Raw genomic sequence first — 17,267 nt, 5'->3', positions numbered from 1 at the left:
GGTCTACTCCCCCCACACTAGACCGGTCTACTCCCCCCACACTAGACCGGTCTACTCCCCCCACACTAGACCGGTCTACTCCCCCCACACTAGACCGGTCTACTCCCCCCACACTAGACCGGTCTACTCCCCCCACACTAGACTGGTCTACTCCCCCCACACTAGACTGGTCTACTCCCCCCACACTAGACTGGTCTACTCCCCCCACACTAGACTGGTCTACTCCCCCCACACTAGATTGGTCTACTCCTACTCCTCCCTCACTGTTCTACCTGATAATTCATTGAACACACCTGGTGTCCCAGGTCTAAGTCAGCTTCTGATTAGAGGGGAACAATGAAACTGTCTTGGAGGTCCAGAGTTGAGTTTGAGGGTCTATACAAGGTCTTAAATGGCACCCTATTCCCAATTACTGCACTTCTTTTGATAAGGGCCCTGGTGTGATTTGGAACTAGACAAAGCAAGGAAAACGATGGCCAGACGGCAGCCCATACAAATGCTTTGTAATGAACAGTAATTGAACACAAATTTCTTTCCCTCTTTGTTTCATTCATTCAAAATGTATGCTGTTTAATTAACTTTGTGGAGAGGAAGTGGGAAGTGTCTCTGTAAAAGGAGGCAGAGGTGGAATGGAATTTGGGTGCCATTTCTTCATTTGAGTGTTAGTATCTTATTAACGTGGATTTTGTCTTACTCGATGTTTGATACAAACAGGGCTTTTCGAGTTGAGGGTGTTGTTAGTGGTGTGACAACACTTACAACAGCATACACACATATATTCACACTCACTCCTGCAGGTTGACAGTGTAATACTAAGGCTCTTGGCCCCAGGCAGTGGTTCTGGAAGGTCAAGCCAGAAGGCTGCCTCTACCACCTTGGGAGGTCTTAAATCTGCTCCCTGGCTTGGCCCGGCCTAGTCTGGGTGCGGCCTATAGTGTACATTTCCCCTCTCCTAACCATTTGTGGGGGAAATGCAAAACTGACCTGAGATCAGCGTCTAGAGGCAACTTGCCCCTACTCCGTACAGTATAGCAGCAGAAGAGCTAACGTAGCTACTGGTCAGGCCACACAGTGTTAACCAGCTGTCTAATCCCCCCTCACTCACCATCCGCATATTGCTAGCTTAAAGTAGCCTCTTCAGTTCTCTGGACAAGCTGCTAGCTGTTACTTAACTAGTTCAATAGCTGGACAAGCTGCTAGCTGTTACTTAACTAGTTCAATAGCTGCCCTGTTGTTCATAGGTGGATGTACAGCACATGCTCGCTCACACCCTCACACACACTGTCTTGTACAGCTAACCTTCTGGGGACACACAATTCAGTCCTATTCAAAATCGTATTTTCCCTAAACCTAACTCATACTCTTACTTTAACCCTAAAACTAACACTAGCTCCTAACCCTAACCCTTAACGTAATTCTAAACCTAACACTAAATCTAACCTTAACCATAAACCCCGTAGAAATAGCATTTGACCTCATGGGGACCAACAAAATGTCCCCAGTTGATCAAATTGTTGTTTGTTTACTATTCTTGTGGGGACTTCTGGTCTCCACAAGAATATTTAAAACACTGACACACAATCTTTCTATACCATCTGCTACCCTGTAACTTTCCAATAACTGCTCTGTCTTTTCAGACCAATATAAGAATGTGCAGACACGGAACTACACAGAGCCTGGTCTCCAATAACAGCCCTAACCACAGCCTCTTCACTGTAACAAGAATGCTGAGTGGGACATTCAGTGCACCGTGTGACCGTCACACCTCCACTGCTCACCCTGGGCAAGTCTCTCTCCCTCTCTCCCTCCTCCTCCTCCTCAAAAATAGCCTGTAGTCCCAGACAGGAAGGCTAACAATAGCAGCAGTCCTCTTCTTCCTCTCCCCAGCCTCTCAGACAAGCTGGCCTTTTTTTGTCCCTTCTATTTAAATCCATTATATTCCAGATCAGCCTGGGGGCACGTCCCAAATGGGACCCTATTCCCTACATAGTGCACTACTTTTGACCAGAGCCCTATCAAAAGTAGTGGACTATGTAGGGACTAAGGTGCCATTGGTACGTAGCCCTGGTCTCTAAACTGAGAACAAAAATGCAAACTCTCACATAGAAATACATTTACCTCCAATAAACACTTAGAATGAATACATGACTCGTTCAAATATGTTCCGGAATCCACCATGTTGAATAGTTTCTACTCGTCTGCATAATGGAAATGAAGATTGGAACTGTATAGGATGTGAATATTGAGTTTAAAAAATGTTGCCTGGTCCCAATTCAGTTTGTGTTGCCTTGACAACTACTATTGCTTGACTAGGGCCATAGGAGTCAGCTAGACAACACAAACATGTCATTCCAGAACAGCAGGCATTTGAGGAGAACAAAAAGCTTATTCCACTGAAATAAAAATCTATCAAATAGTCAGTCAATCCTCCTCCATGAGTGGCATGTTGGATATGAGAGCAAACAGAGGAAATACGAAGGTTTAGCCAACACACATAACGAGGTATGAGCAATGAGATCATATAAGAAGGAGAGAACAGACTAAATGGAGTGACCAAGACACATCAGTCTCCAAACAAGCATGCTCCAAACAATAACAACCATATACACACTGTGGTGGTATATATTTCCTATTGTCTGGCAAATGACATGGCAAAAGCAGTAACTGTAGGCCAGTACCTATTTATGAGTGGACGGTGCACTTGTGTTTCATTGGATGATCTCGCACACTCACAGGGGTCCCAGCGAGGCAGCCCACCAATAGGAACAAGAGAGGGAACAGAGTTCAGCGAATAGGGGACAGGGGGTCACCAGCCTCCTAGCTAGGTTGGTTGGCTCCACAGTGGAGGGGAGGGGTGGGAAAGGGAGGTTCTAACCATGAAATATTTTGGGGATGAAATAGTAGTACTAACTCACTGTAGTGTTGAATGGTTGCAGCACAAACAAACGGACAAGAGAACAGACACACAGGCCTGTTCTACCTCTAGGGGGGTTTCTAGCAGGGTAACTAGGGTTACAGGTATTGACCGGGGGAGGGGGCACTACTCCTGACATTCTCACAACTCTTCTATGGCACCAACAGAATCTTGGAACAGAGAGTAGAAAACACAAGCAAGCCATTCTCTATGGGACTCCGGCTATCTCCCTCACACACACACACACACACACACACACACACACACACACACACACACACACACACACACACACACACACACACACACACACACACACACACACACACACACACACACACACACACACACACACACACACACACACACACACACACAGCAGTGTGACAGAATACATGAGTTCAGCAGCTCAATATAACCTGTCTTTGATAAGGGCTTGGAGCAGATTACCGAGCCATTCCAGGGTCAATTCCAACCTGGCCAGCCCAGAGTTAACAGTAAACAACAACCATAAACAGTAAACAACAACACCGCCAGATGATGAACCAACAGAACAACCGGATAGCAGCGCTCCTAGGGTCCCAAAATTCCCAGGTTCTCTCGAAATCCTGGTGGGAAGATTCCCAGAATCAGGAGGGAATAAGCAGTAAAATCAGGAAAGTTAGCAGAATTTTCCAACCCTACTGACAGCAGTGTTCCTCAACTCTGGACTGTCCTTGGGTAACACCAAGACTGCACAATTTTGTTCCAGCCCAGCACAAGCACACCTCGTTCAAATAATGAAGGGTTACATGATTAGGAATAAAATAGAATTAGGTGTGATGGGCTAGAGTTGAGGATCACTGCCTTGGGGACTCAACAGGTTTGACCTGCGGGGGTCTGGGTTGGGAGGAAACATTGAATCAATGCCAACAGCCAGAGGGGCAGGAGAGACTGGCATATATTATACCTGCCGTCTGGCATACAGTCAAGAGACTGAAACCTAAACCCTCATTGACTCAGCATGACAAAAGAGGCAAGGCTGTATGTAGTGTGGAAAGAAAACGTCACAGAACCACACTGGCTTCCTGTGGGAATGAAACCACTAGCAGAGAATATTAGAGAAAGATGTGCTTAATCTAGAACCAGATATACAGCTAGAAGCTCAGCCTCTGTCACCGATATAACTCTGTCATAGCAGGTAGGATGTCCTAAAATGTACACCGTGTTCTAGGTCTGTAGAGAAAACCGATGGTTGGAGACAAGGCATTGTGGAGAAAATAGCTTTCTTTGGTGGGAGTATTTTTTAAAGAAATGTAGTGTCTTCATTTAATAGACAAGCATATTACAAAGTGATCAATACAGAAAATCATCAATAGCCAATGGGTTGGGAGGATGGATGCAGTTAAATATCTGATTGGATTATTATCCAGGATACAGGATATTAGCAATCCTTGATTGAGAGAATTCTTCTTGTGGGCATAGTGACCTCACGGTGATGCACTGCCTGTAGCCAGCAGTTGGTCAAATAGCAGTCAATATGAAGCAGAGAACCAATCATATTCAGTCCATTTGTGTCAGTCCACAAAATGCTAGTGTTAAGTAAATGCAAAACAAATGGCTGTATTTTTAACAGTAGGCATAAATATTAACCTGTGAAACATACAACATAAAGCCATAGAACATTTAATTAGATATAAAATAAAGGGAAAAAAGCCTATAAAGATTGCCTAAAAGTGTTGAGGTAAACTCTGGGTCGTACCTTGAAGGCGTACTTGCGGATGATGTGGTCTTCAGGCTCCACGGCTGAGATGACATAGCTGGGCAGAGGAATACTACCCAGGACTGACTCTTCCCTACTGTCTGTTAGCAGAGAGAGAGAGGGAGAGATAGAAAGAGGTGGGAGATAGAGAGAGATGAAGGGCAGAGAAATGTCACTTACGGCCCACTAATAACATTTCCCTCCTCCACCACTATAATCCCCCCCCCCCCCCCCCCCCCCCCACATGGCAGAAAAACCTGTCAATCACCCCTGTCCCTTTCATAGCACTCCTCCATACCGCCAAAACACTAAATTTCTCTCTGCCCATCCAGTTGGCATGGCCCGTTCATACCACTAAATATCTCTCTGCCCATCCAGTTGGCATGGCCCGTTCATACCACTAAATCTCTCTCTGCCCATCCAGTTGGCATGGCCCGTTCATACCACTAAATCTCTCTGCCCATCCAGTTGGCATGGCCCGTTCATACCACTAAATATCTCTCTGCCCATCCAGTTGGCATGGCCCGTTCATACCACTAAATATCTCTCTGCCCATCCAGTTGGCATGGCCCGTTCATACCACTAAATCTCTCTGCCCATCCAGTTGGCATGGCCCGTTCATACCACTAAATCTCTCTCTGCCCATCCAGATGGCATGGCCCGTTCATACCACTAAATCTCTCTCTGCCCATCCAGTTGGCATGGCCCGTTCATACCACTAAATCTCTCTCTGCCCATCCAGTTGGCATGGCCCATTCATACCACTAAATATCTCTCTGCCCATCCAGTTGGCATGGCCCGTTCATACCACTAAATATCTCTCTGCCCATCCAGTTGGCATGGCCCGTTCATACCACTAAATATCTCTCTGCCCATCCAGTTGGCATGGCCCGTTCATACCACTAAATCTCTCTCTGCCCATCCAGTTGGCATGGCCCGTTCATACCACTAAATCTCTCTCTGCCCATCCAGTTGGCATGGCCCGTTCATACCACTAAATATCTCTCTGCCCATCCAGTTGGCATGGCCGGTTCCCGTCCGGCATCAGTTATTGTCATGCCACTATGTGACCATTCTGAATCCAGCCTGGTCATATCTTAATTAACTCACAACTCTCATGGGGGAGTGTTTCCACCGCTGTACACTAGAATTTGTGTGTGTGTGTGTGGACGTTGCTGGATTAAAGAGTAATTGGTTAAAAATACATTCAAGGAGCTTTGGAGGAGACATTCCCCATATGGGGCCTCCGGCCAGCTCTTTTATCTGCCCCTTACACAAACACACTGCAGAGGCTTTGCAGACCAGACCTGTCTGGGACAATGAGGATAGATTACATCCTAGCAGGACACTGGGGGAGTGACACAACATCCTCACGTTTAACCCACCACACGTGAGAAAGAGAGAGCGAGAGCGAGAGAGAGAGAGAGAGAGAGAGAGAGAGAGAGAGAGAGAGAGAGAGAGAGCGAGAGAGCGAGAGAGAGCGAGAGAGAGCGAGAGAGAGCGAGAGAGAGCGAGAGAGAGCGAGAGAGAGCGAGAGAGAGCGAGAGAGAGAGAGAGAGAGAGAGAGAGAGAGAGAGAGAGCGAGAGAGAGAGAGAGAGAGAGAGAGAGAGAGAGAGAGAGAGAGAGAGAGAGAGAGACTCCGAATTTGCAGCCCAAATAAATGCTTCAGAGTTCAAGTAACAGACACATCTCAACATCAACTGTTCGGAGGACACTGCTTGAAATCAGGCCTTCATAGTCGAATTGCTACAAAGAAACCACAACTAAAGGACACCAATAAGAATAAGAGACTTGCTTGGGCCAAGAAACCCGAGCAATGGACATTAGACCGGTAGAAATTTGTCCAAATTTGAGATTTTTGGTCCCAATCACTGTCTTTGTGAGACGCGGTGTGGGTTAAAGGATGATGTCCGAATGTGTATTTCCCACCATAAAGCATGGTGTGATGGTGCTTTGCTGGTGACACTGTCTGTGATTTATTTAGAATTCAAGGCACACTTAACCAGCATGGCTACCACAGCATTCTGCAGCAATACCATCTGGTTTGGGCTTAGTGGGACAATCATTTGTTTTTCAACAGGACAATGACGCAACACACCTCCAGGCTGTGTAAGGGCTATTTTACCAAGAATTAGAGTGATGTCGTGCTGCATCAGATGACCTGGCCTCCACGATCCCCCGACCTCAACCAAATTGAGATGGTTTGGGATGAGTTGGACTGCAGAGTGAAAGAAAAGCAGCCACAAGTGCTCAGGATATGTGGGAACTCCTTCAAGACTGCTCCGTTAATCTTTCCCTGAATCCTGACTGGTCTCCCAGTCCCTGCCGCTGAAAAACACCCAAACAGCATGATGCTGCCACCACCATGCTTCACCAAAGGGATGGTGCCAGGTTTTCTCCAGACGTGACGCTTGGGATTCAGGCCAAAGAGTTCAATCTTGGTTTCATCAGACCATCAGTTCATCAGTCTGGGAGTCCTTTAGGTGCATTTTGGCAAACTCTGAGTAGACTATCATGTGCCTGTTACTGAAGAGTGGCTTCCGTCTGGCCACTACCATATAGGCCTGATTGGTGGAGTGCTGCAGAGATGGGAGAACCTTCCGGAAGGACAACCATCTCCACAGAGGAACTCTGGGGCTCTTTCAGAGTGACCATCGGGTTCTTGGTCACCTCCTTGACCAAGGCCCTTCTCCCCCGATTGCTCAGTTTGGCCGGGTGGCCAGCACTAGGAAGAGTCTTTGTGGTTCCAAACTTCTTCCATTTAAGAATGATGGAGGTAACTTTTTTCTTGGGGACCTTCAATGCCGCAGACATGTTTTGGTACCCTTCCCCAGATCTGGGCCTCGAAACAATCCTGTCTCGGAGCTCTACGGACAATTCCTTCAACCTCATGGCTTGGCTTTAGCTCTGACATGCACTGTCAACTGTGGGACTTATATAGACAGGTGTGTGCCTTTCCAAATCATGTCCAATCAATTGAATTTACCACAGGTGGACTCCAATCAAGTTGTAAAAACAGCTTAAGGATGATCAATGGAAACAGGACACCCCTGAGTCTCATAGCAAAGGATCTGAATACTTATGTAAATAAGGTTTTTCTGTTTTTCATTTTAATAAATTAGCAAAAATGTCTAAAAACCTGTTTTCGCTTTGTCATTATGAGGTATTGTGTGTAGATTGATGACACAAATATTCAGTTAATCCATTTTCGAATAAGGCTGTAACGTAACAAAATGAGGAAAAAGTTGAGGTGTCTGAATACTTTCCGAATGCACTGTAAAGCCATAGCAAGTGAATTTCTTCAATAACAAATTATGATCAATAACATCAAAGTCTGCAGTGAAATCTAACAATAGAGCTCCAACTATCTTATTATTTATTTTAGCCAATCATCAGTCATCTGGGTCATTGCAGTACAAGTTGAGAACCTTTCCCTATATGCATGGTGAAAGTAAGTAGTTAACTTGTTCTCTGAAAAATGTCATTTTATTTGTTCAAACACAATTCTCTCCAGTTTGCTAAGAACAGGGAGCAAATGGATTTGGCGGGAAAAAGGGTCCTTCCACACCTGTGTACACACACACTCCTTTAGGCTTAGGTTAAAACTTCTTAAGGCTTGGGGGCAGTATTCGGAAGTTCGGATGACTGACGAGCCCAAAGTAAACTGCCTGTTACTCAGGCCCAGAAGCTAGGATATGCATATATTTATATATATATTGGTAGCATTGGATAGAAAACACTGAAGTTTCTAAAACTGTTAAAATAATGTCTGTGAGTATAACAGAATTGATATGGCAGGCGTAAACCCGAGGAGAATCCATCCAGATTTTTTTATTTTTTGGGGTCAAAGTCCATTCAAATGCTTGTTTATGGGATATTGCAGATCCTATGGCTTCCACTAGAGGTCAACAGTCTTTAGATAGGGTTTCAGGCTTGTTTTTTGAAGAATGAGTTAGTAGTGGATGAGGGCGCGCAATTTGTTCTTTATCTCCGGTATTGAACATACTACATTTCGTCTTAAATTTGATCATTTATTTACATATTAGGGTACCTGAGGATTGATTAGAAACGTTGTTTGACTTGTTTGGGCGAAGTTTACTGGTAACTTTTGGGATTCCTTTGTCTGCATGTTGAACGAGTGGAACGGGTGGATTACTGAATCAAATGCGCCAACTAAACTGACTTTTTTGTGATATAAAGAAGGATTTTATCGAACAAAACCATTTGTTGTGTAGCTGGGACCCTTGGGATTGCAAACAGAGGAAGATCTTCAAAGTTAAGAGATTTATTTTATCGCTATTTTTGATTTTTGTGACGCCTCTGCTGGTTTGGAAAATGTTTTTAATGCTGGTGTATGCGGGGCCCTGTCCTCAGATAATCGCATGGTATGCTTTCGCCGTAAAGCCTTTCTGAAATCTGACAAAGGGGTTGGATTAACAAGAAGTTAAGCTTTTAAACTATGTAAGACACTTGTATTTTCATGAATGTTTAATATTACGATTTTTGTATTTTGAATTTCGCGCTCTGCAATTTCACCGGATGATGTCTAGCTCAAATTAAAGACTGAGCAACTATGGGTGGCAATACAGTCTGCTACCATTCTCAATAGTTTCCCCATCTAGGTAGTCTATACCTGGAGGCTTATCATTATTGCTGGATAACAACTTCAATGAACGATGCAGTTTTCTGCCCATTATATCATTTAAGGTACTCCATCGTCACAGTTTAGCTCTGTACTGAAAGTGCTCCATCTTGAAAACTGGACTGCTGGCATGCACAATTTTCTGGAAATGTATTACCAGTGCACTATTCAACAAAAGACTAAAGGATAGTTTTTTTTACTGTAAATACATAGCCTGAGTGTCTGTTTTTGCTCTTCTGCCAACTTCCTTGTCACTCATTTGGTATTACAATGAGTGACAAGGAGTTGGCGATAGATCACAAGCAGACTGGCACACAGGCTAGTATGTACCTGATTAATTCAGGAACGTACAACCCATTCTGTGCTCACACCTTGGTGCCAAGTCAGTGCCACAGAAACAGAGCTATAAAGTCATCAAGTCTACACTTAAATACCAGGTCAAATTCCCTCCTAGAGCACGCACACAATCGTCTCACCTTTGTAGTAGAACAGGCAGTAGTCAGCCAACACAAACCACTTCCTCTTCCAAAGCCTCATCCCAGAGCTGTCCTGAAAAAGAAAGAGAGTTTATTGGCCTGCTACGTCTGCCATTGCTTTAAAAAAAAAAAAAAAAAAAAAAACTCACAGCCAGGGGAATGAGGGAAGCAGATGGAAGAGAAAACCCACTTCAAAACAGCTCATATCAAAAGTAGTGCACAACATAGGGAATAGGGCGCTATTTGGGAGGAAGACAAAGTGAGAACAGTCTACAAATAGACTTGTACAATACGATCCATACACCCAGCACGATATGGGCAAAAAAATCTAATTGCAATTTTATGACCAAATATTGCGATATTAATCAATACACTTGGGTGACTGGAATCATAGAAATATAATGATTTATATGAAGAAGCGAAGTTGAAAGTAGTTCTTGTTTGTAGCAATCTGTTGACTGCATTTTACCTAACAGAACAGCATGCAAACGTATAACCTTAGTGGCTAACAGAGAAGGAGGAGGAACTGTACTGCTTGAGTGACAGGGGGCAGAGCTTGCTGTGTGTGGGAAGAAGCCATAAGAGGAGAGAGGGAGAATCTCTTGCGATATGGATATTGTCAGTATTGCAATTTCAATGTGAATTCAATTAATTGTGCAGCCCTACACCCAGATATCAGTTTATCCAATCTCTGTTGTCTTACAAACACCCATCAACTAACGAGCTCTATCTTATATTTCCCACTATCAGCCAATCAGTGTTGTCCTACAAACACCTATCAACCAATGAGCTCTATCCTATACGTCCCACTACCAACCAATCAGTATTGTCCTTCAGACACCTATCAACCAATGAGCTCTATTCTGCTTGTGTCAAGCAACCCAACGCATGCCCATGTGATGTGTCCATGACCCCTGTTGCCATGGCAGCCTATGATAGACAGCAACAAGTAAGTGTGTGTGTGTGTGTGTATGTATGTGTATACAAGGGTGTATGTGTACGTGTGTGTTTCTCACCTGTTTGTAGAGCCATCCTCTCACCACCACTGGGACGTTGGGGTTCCTCTTGATGGACTGCTCTCGCTTCCCAAAATGTAGCACCCTCCCACTGGACCTGGAGCCCTATAGGACACACACATCCATAGTGGTTGGTTATCTCACCCTCCCACTGGACCTGGAGCCCTATAGGACACACACGTCTATAGTGGTTGGTTATCTCACCCTCCCACTGGACCTGGAGCCCTATAGGACACACACATCCATTGTGGTTGGTTATCTCACCCTCCCACTGGACCTGGAGCCCTATAGGACACACACATCCATAGTGGTTGGTTATCTCACCCTCCCACTGGACCTGGAGCCCTATAGGACACACAGTCTATAGTGGTTGGTTATCTCACCCTCCCACTGGACCTGGAGCCCTATAGGACACACACATCCATTGTGGTTGGTTATCTCACCCTCCCATTGGACCTGGGGCCCTATAGGACACACACATCCATTGTGGTTGGTTATCTCACCCTCCCATTGGACCTGGAGCCCTATAGGACACACACATCCATAGTGGTTGGTTATCTCACCCTCCCACTGGACCTGGAGCCCTATAGGACACACACATCCATAGTGGTTGGTTATCTCACCCTCCCACTGGACCTGGAGCCCTATAGGACACACACATCCATAGTGGTTGGATATCTCACCCTCCCACTGGACCTGGAGCCCTATAGGACACACACATCCATAGTGGTTGGATATCTCACCCTCCCATTGGACCTGGAGCCCTATAGGACACACAGTCTATAGTGGTAGTGATAATTAGCTGTATGACAGTCTGTAGGGGTAGTTGTATAACAGTCTATAGTGGTAGTGATAATTAGCTGTATAACTGTCTATAGTGGTAGTGATAATTAGCTGTATAACAGTCTATAGTGGTAGTGATAATTAGCTGTATAACAGTCTATAGTGGTAGTGATAATTAGCTGTATAACAGTCTATAGTGGTAGTGATAATTAGCTGTATAACAGTCTATAGTGGTAGTGATAATTAGCTGTATAACAGTCTATAGGGGTTGTGATAATTAGCTGTATAACAGTCTATAGGGGTTGTGATAATTAGCTGTATAACAGTCTATAGTGGTAGTGATAATTAGCTGTATAACAGTCTATAGTGGTAGTGATAATTAGCTGTATAACAGTCTATAGTGGTAGTGATAATTAGCTGTATAACAGTCTATAGTGGTAGTGATAATTAGCTGTATAACAGTCTATAGGGGTAGTGATAATTAGCTCTATAACAGTCTATAGTGGTAGCTGTATAACAGTCTATAGTGGTAGTAATAATTAGCTGTATAACAGTCTATAGTGGTAGTGATAATTAGCTGTATAACAGTCTATAGTGGTAGTGATAATTAGCTGTATAACAGTCTATAGTGGTAGTGATAATTAGCTGTATAACAGTCTATAGTGGTAGTGATAATTAGCTGTATAACAGTCTATAGTGGTAGTGATAATTAGCTGTATAACAGTCTATAGGGGTAGTGATAATTAGCTCTATAACAGTCTATAGTGGTAGCTGTATAACAGTCTATAGTGGTAGTAATAATTAGCTGTATAACAGTCTATAGTGGTAGTGATAATTAGCTGTATAACAGTCTATAGTGGTAGTGATAATTAGCTGTATAACAGTCTATAGTGGTAGTGATAATTAGCTGTATAACAGTCTATAGTGGTAGTGATAATTAGCTGTATGACAGTCTGTAGGGGTAGTGATAATTAGCTGTATAACAGTCTATACGGGTAGTGATAATTAGCTGTATAACAGTCTATAGTGGTAGTGATAATTAGCTCTATAACAGTCTATAGTGGTAGTGATAATTAGCTGTATAACAGTCTATAGTGGTAGTGATAATTAGCTGTGTAACAGTCTATAGGGGTGGTTGTATAACAGTCTATAGGGGTAGTGATAATTAGCTGTATAAAAGTCAATAGTGGTAGTGATAATTAGCTGTATAACAGTCTATAGTGGTAGTGATAATTAGCTGTATAACAGTCTATAGTGGTAGTGATAATTAGCTGTATAACAGTCTATAGTGGTAGTGATAATTAGCTGTATAACAGTCTATAGTGGTAGTGATAATTAGCTGTATTACAGTCTATAGGGGTAGTGATAATTAGCTCTATAAATCTGTTCCCAAGTATTCCCATGCATAATAGAGACATGATTGAATACAAATGTAAGCAAGTTTTGAAATTATGTTTTAGTAAAATATTAGATATGTTTGGGCTTCTTGCGGTCAATTTGAGGTACAAAATGTATTTGTAATTATGTTCCCGCCCCCCGACCATCCGCTAAAGAAAAAAATAATCCTGTGGCTGAATCTAGTTGATGACCCCTGGTCTACAGCAATAATGAACATAGTTACAGCTGAACATGTTAGATGTAGCTGTCAATAGGATGGCTGACTGGAGGCCCTCTCGGTGTGTGTGTGTGCGAACCTGTCCACAGGTGAGGATCGATCTAACAGCCATTAGTGAGACACAGCTGCGGGGTAAGGGCCATGAACCAATCACACGCACGCACAGACACACACCGCATCGCCTGGGCACGGTAGACACTACCAACCAACAGACCCAACGTATTCATGGAGACAATACCTGCACGCAGGCCTGTATACACTCACATTCTCCTACATACAAGCACCAGCCGTAAGTCACACATACAGTGAGGGAAAAAAGTATTTGATCCCCTGCTGATTTTGTACATTTGCCCACTGACAAAGAAATTATCAGTCTATAATTTTAATGGTAGGTTTATTTGAACAGTGAGAGACAGCCAGGGCATTGGAAATGGGTCGTGGATGGCTATTCCAGCAAGACAATGACCCAAAACACACAGCCAAGGCAACAAAGGAGTAGCTGGTTCGAGTTGCCAAATGTCAGCCTCGAAACCTTAATGACTTGGAGAAGATCTGCAAAGAGGAGTGGGACAAAATCCCTCCTGAGATGTGTGCAAACCTGGTGGCCAACTACAAGAAACGTCTGACCACTGTGATTGCCAACAAGGGTTTTTTCACCAAGTACTAAGTCATGTTTTGCAGAGGGGTCAAATACTTATTTCCCTCATTAAAATGCAAATCATTTTATAACATTTTTGACATGCGTTTTTCTGGATTGTCTCTCACTGTTCAAATAAACCTACCATTAAAATTATAGACTGATAATTTCTTTGTCAGTGGGCAAATGTACAAAATCAGCAGGGGATCAAATACTTTTTTCCCCTCACTGTACAGTACATACCAACACAGACAGACAAGGCACACAGTTAAAGTTCCTACAATTAAATCTGATACCCTCCAAAACATTACTATGATGCGCTATTATCTCTTTCTGGGCCCACCTGTATCATCTCTTTCTGGGCCCACCTGTATCATCTCTTTCTGGGCCCACCTGTATCATCTCTTTCTGGGCCCACCTGTATCATCTCTTTCTGGGCCCACCTGTATCATCTCTTTCTGGGCCCACCTGTATCATCTCTTTCTGGGCCCACCTGTATCATCTCTTTCTGGGCCCACCTGTATCATCTCTTTCTGGGCCCACCTGTATCATCTCTAGGGGTTTATGGGGTAGACATGATTTACCTCTGTGGAGCCTACTGCCCAGTGCTGTAATGAAAGGCAACTAAAGGACTGTCAGACGATGAGAAACAAGATTCTCTGGTCTGATGAAACCAAGATTGAACTCTTTGGCCTGAATGACAAGCATCACGTCTGGAGAAAACCTGGCACCATCCCTATGATGAAGCATGGTGGTGGCAGCATCATGCTGTGGGGATGTTTTTCAGTGGCAGGGACTGGGAGACTAGTCAGGATCGAGGGAAAGATGAACGGAGAAAAGTACAGAGAGATCATTGATGAAAACCTGCTCCAGAGCGCTCAGGACCTCAGACTGGGGTCAAGGTTCACCTTCCAACAGGACAACGACCCTAAGCACACAGACAATACAATGCAGGAGTGGCTTCAAGACAAGTCTCTGAATGTCCGTCCAGCCAAACCGTCCCCTAACCCGGACGACGCTGGGCCAATTGTGCGCCACCTCATGGGTCTCCTGGTCACGGCCGGCTGTGACACAGCCTGGGATCAAACCCGGGTCTGTAGTGACGCCTCGATGCAGTGCCTTAGACCGCTGCGCCACTCGGGAGGCCGTAAGCAATTAAATGTAACGAGTAATATGTAATGTGTGGCTGAGGTCCCTGAGGATCTTCTTGGCCTTCCTGTGACACTGGGTGCTATAGATGTTCTGGAGGGCAGGCAGTGTGCCACCGCCTTCTTCACCACACTGTCTGTGTGGATGGACCATTTCAGATTGTCAGTGATGTGTACGCTGAGGAACTTGAAGCTTTTCACCGTCACTGCAGCCCCGTCAATGTGGATGGGTGCATGCTCCCTCTGTCTCCTGAAGTCCACATTGAGGGAGAGGTTATTTTCCTGGCACCACTCCGGCAGGGCCCTCAACTCCTCCCTGCAGGCTGTCTCGTCGTTGTTGGTAATCAGGCCTAAAACTGTTGTGTCGTCTACAAACAGGATGATTGTGTTGGGAGGCGTGCATGGCCATGCAGTCATGGGTGAACAGGGAGTACAGGAGGGGGCTGAATACGTACCCATGTTGGCTCCCGTGTTGAGGATGTGTTGTTGCCTACCTTAAAGTAACTAATCCCAACACTGCCTCTCACACACACCATCACTCCCATCATCTCTGTTCCAAACCGGAGTGGGCTGTTACAGCAAAGGGGTTTGGTTTAACTGGCGGGGTGTGGCGGCTACATGTGCTTTAGTGGCGTTGTCAGTAGCTCAGGGACGCTGGCACTACAGCTCTACAGCTGGTGGGAAGGAAAACAGTGGCTAATTATAAAATGTAAATAACTGTGGCTGACCAAGCATGTTAGGTAGACACTACATGCAGAAGCGCTGTCAGAACAGAATCCCTTGTCTACGTGGTTTGTTGTAGTTTGTTTTCAGGATGAGTAAAATATGGATTGCTATTAGTGTCATCAAAAATGTTATTTGAATTTGTTGGCACTAACATCACTCAATACAACAGGGTCTGTGATGTAAGATTCTGCTTTTGTCAGTGAAAAGCTATACAGTACCCAAGCTACATGCTCTACAGTACCCAGGCTACATGCTATACAGTACACAAGCTACATGCTCTACAGTACCCAAGCTACATGCTCCACAGTACCCAGGCTACATGCTCTACAGTACCCAAGCTACATGCTCTACAGTACCCAAGCTACATGCTCTACAGTACCCAGGCTACATGCTCTACAGTACACAAGCTACATGCTCTACAATACCCAAGCTACATGCTCCACAGTACCCAGGCTACATGCTATACAGTACACAAGCTACATGCTCCACAGTACCCAGGCTACATGCTATACAGTACACAAGCTACATGCTCTACAGTACCCAGGCTACATGCTATACAGTACACAAGCTACATGCTCTACAATACCCAAGCTACATGCTCCACAGTACCCAGGCTACATGCTATACAGTACACAAGCTACATGCTCTACAGTACCCAGGCTACATGCTATACAGTACACAAGCTACATGCTCTACAGTACCCAGGCTACATGCTCTACAGTACCCAGGCTACATGCTATACAGTAAACAAGCTACATGCTATACAATACACATGCTATACAGTACACAACCTACATGCTATACAGTACACAAGCTACATGCTATACAGTACACAAGCTACATGCTATACAGTACACAAGCTACATGCTATACAGTCTACAAGCTACATGCTATACAGTACACAAGCTACATGCTATACAGTCTACAAGCTACATGCTATACAGTACACAAGCTACATGCTATACAGTCTACAAGCTACATGCTATACAGTACACAAGCTACATGCTATACAGTCTACATGCTATACAGTACACAAGCTACATGCTATACAGTCTACAAGCTCTTGATTCTATCATCCTGTTTCAGCATTTGTCTGCTATTTACTATGTGGTGGCAGCAGGGAGGGGAGGGAGGGAATGGCGCCGCATCCCCAAATGGCACTATATTCAGTTCACAATGGGCTCTGGTCAAAAGTAGAGCCCTATAAAGGGAATAGGGTGCCATTTAGAACACAACCCTGGGTTTACAGTGGTGAAATGCTGTGGTGTCCCATGGTTACTGATCAGTTACAGTGAGATGGATTCCCTGTCGTCATTGTCGGGCCACCTGTTGATGGGGCGGACGTGATTTACCTCTTTGGAGCTGTGCATGTCTGTGTGAGAGTGAGTGAGTGAGTGAGTGAGTGAGTGAGTGAGTGAGTGAGTGAGTGAGTGTGCTCTCCTGTTCTCTGCTAAAGAGAGGGAGATATGGAGAGAAGGAAAGAGAGAGTGAGGAATGGAAGAGAGCTCATATCATGCTGATGATACTGCCGTTTCAAAGGTACCTGGCTTTAAACAATAGCCTGTTCA

General features: G+C 44.6%; 1 protein-coding gene across 6 annotated transcripts in view; it reads right to left on the bottom strand.

Annotated features, from left to right (window-relative positions):
• The window catches only part of LOC106584624 (pleckstrin homology domain-containing family A member 7), a 187,065-nt gene that overhangs the window by 50,121 nt on the left and 119,677 nt on the right, over positions 1 to 17,267 (bottom strand). For all 6 annotated transcript variants that reach the window (XM_045706211.2, XM_045706215.2, XM_045706212.2 and 3 more), the window contains 3 exons: positions 10,791 to 10,895; positions 9,775 to 9,847; positions 4,656 to 4,756 (listed from right to left, as the gene is read on the bottom strand). In XM_045706211.2, the coding sequence (XP_045562167.2) occupies positions 4,656 to 4,756; positions 9,775 to 9,847; positions 10,791 to 10,895 (279 nt within the window). The remainder of the gene's footprint in view (positions 1 to 4,655; positions 4,757 to 9,774; positions 9,848 to 10,790; positions 10,896 to 17,267) is intronic.

The sequence above is a fragment of the Salmo salar genome, chromosome 23 (genome assembly GCF_965601325.2).
Source record: "Salmo salar chromosome 23, fSalSal1, whole genome shotgun sequence".
NCBI lineage: Eukaryota > Metazoa > Chordata > Actinopteri > Salmoniformes > Salmonidae > Salmo > Salmo salar.
This window is presented reverse-complemented; position numbering and strand designations above follow the sequence as displayed.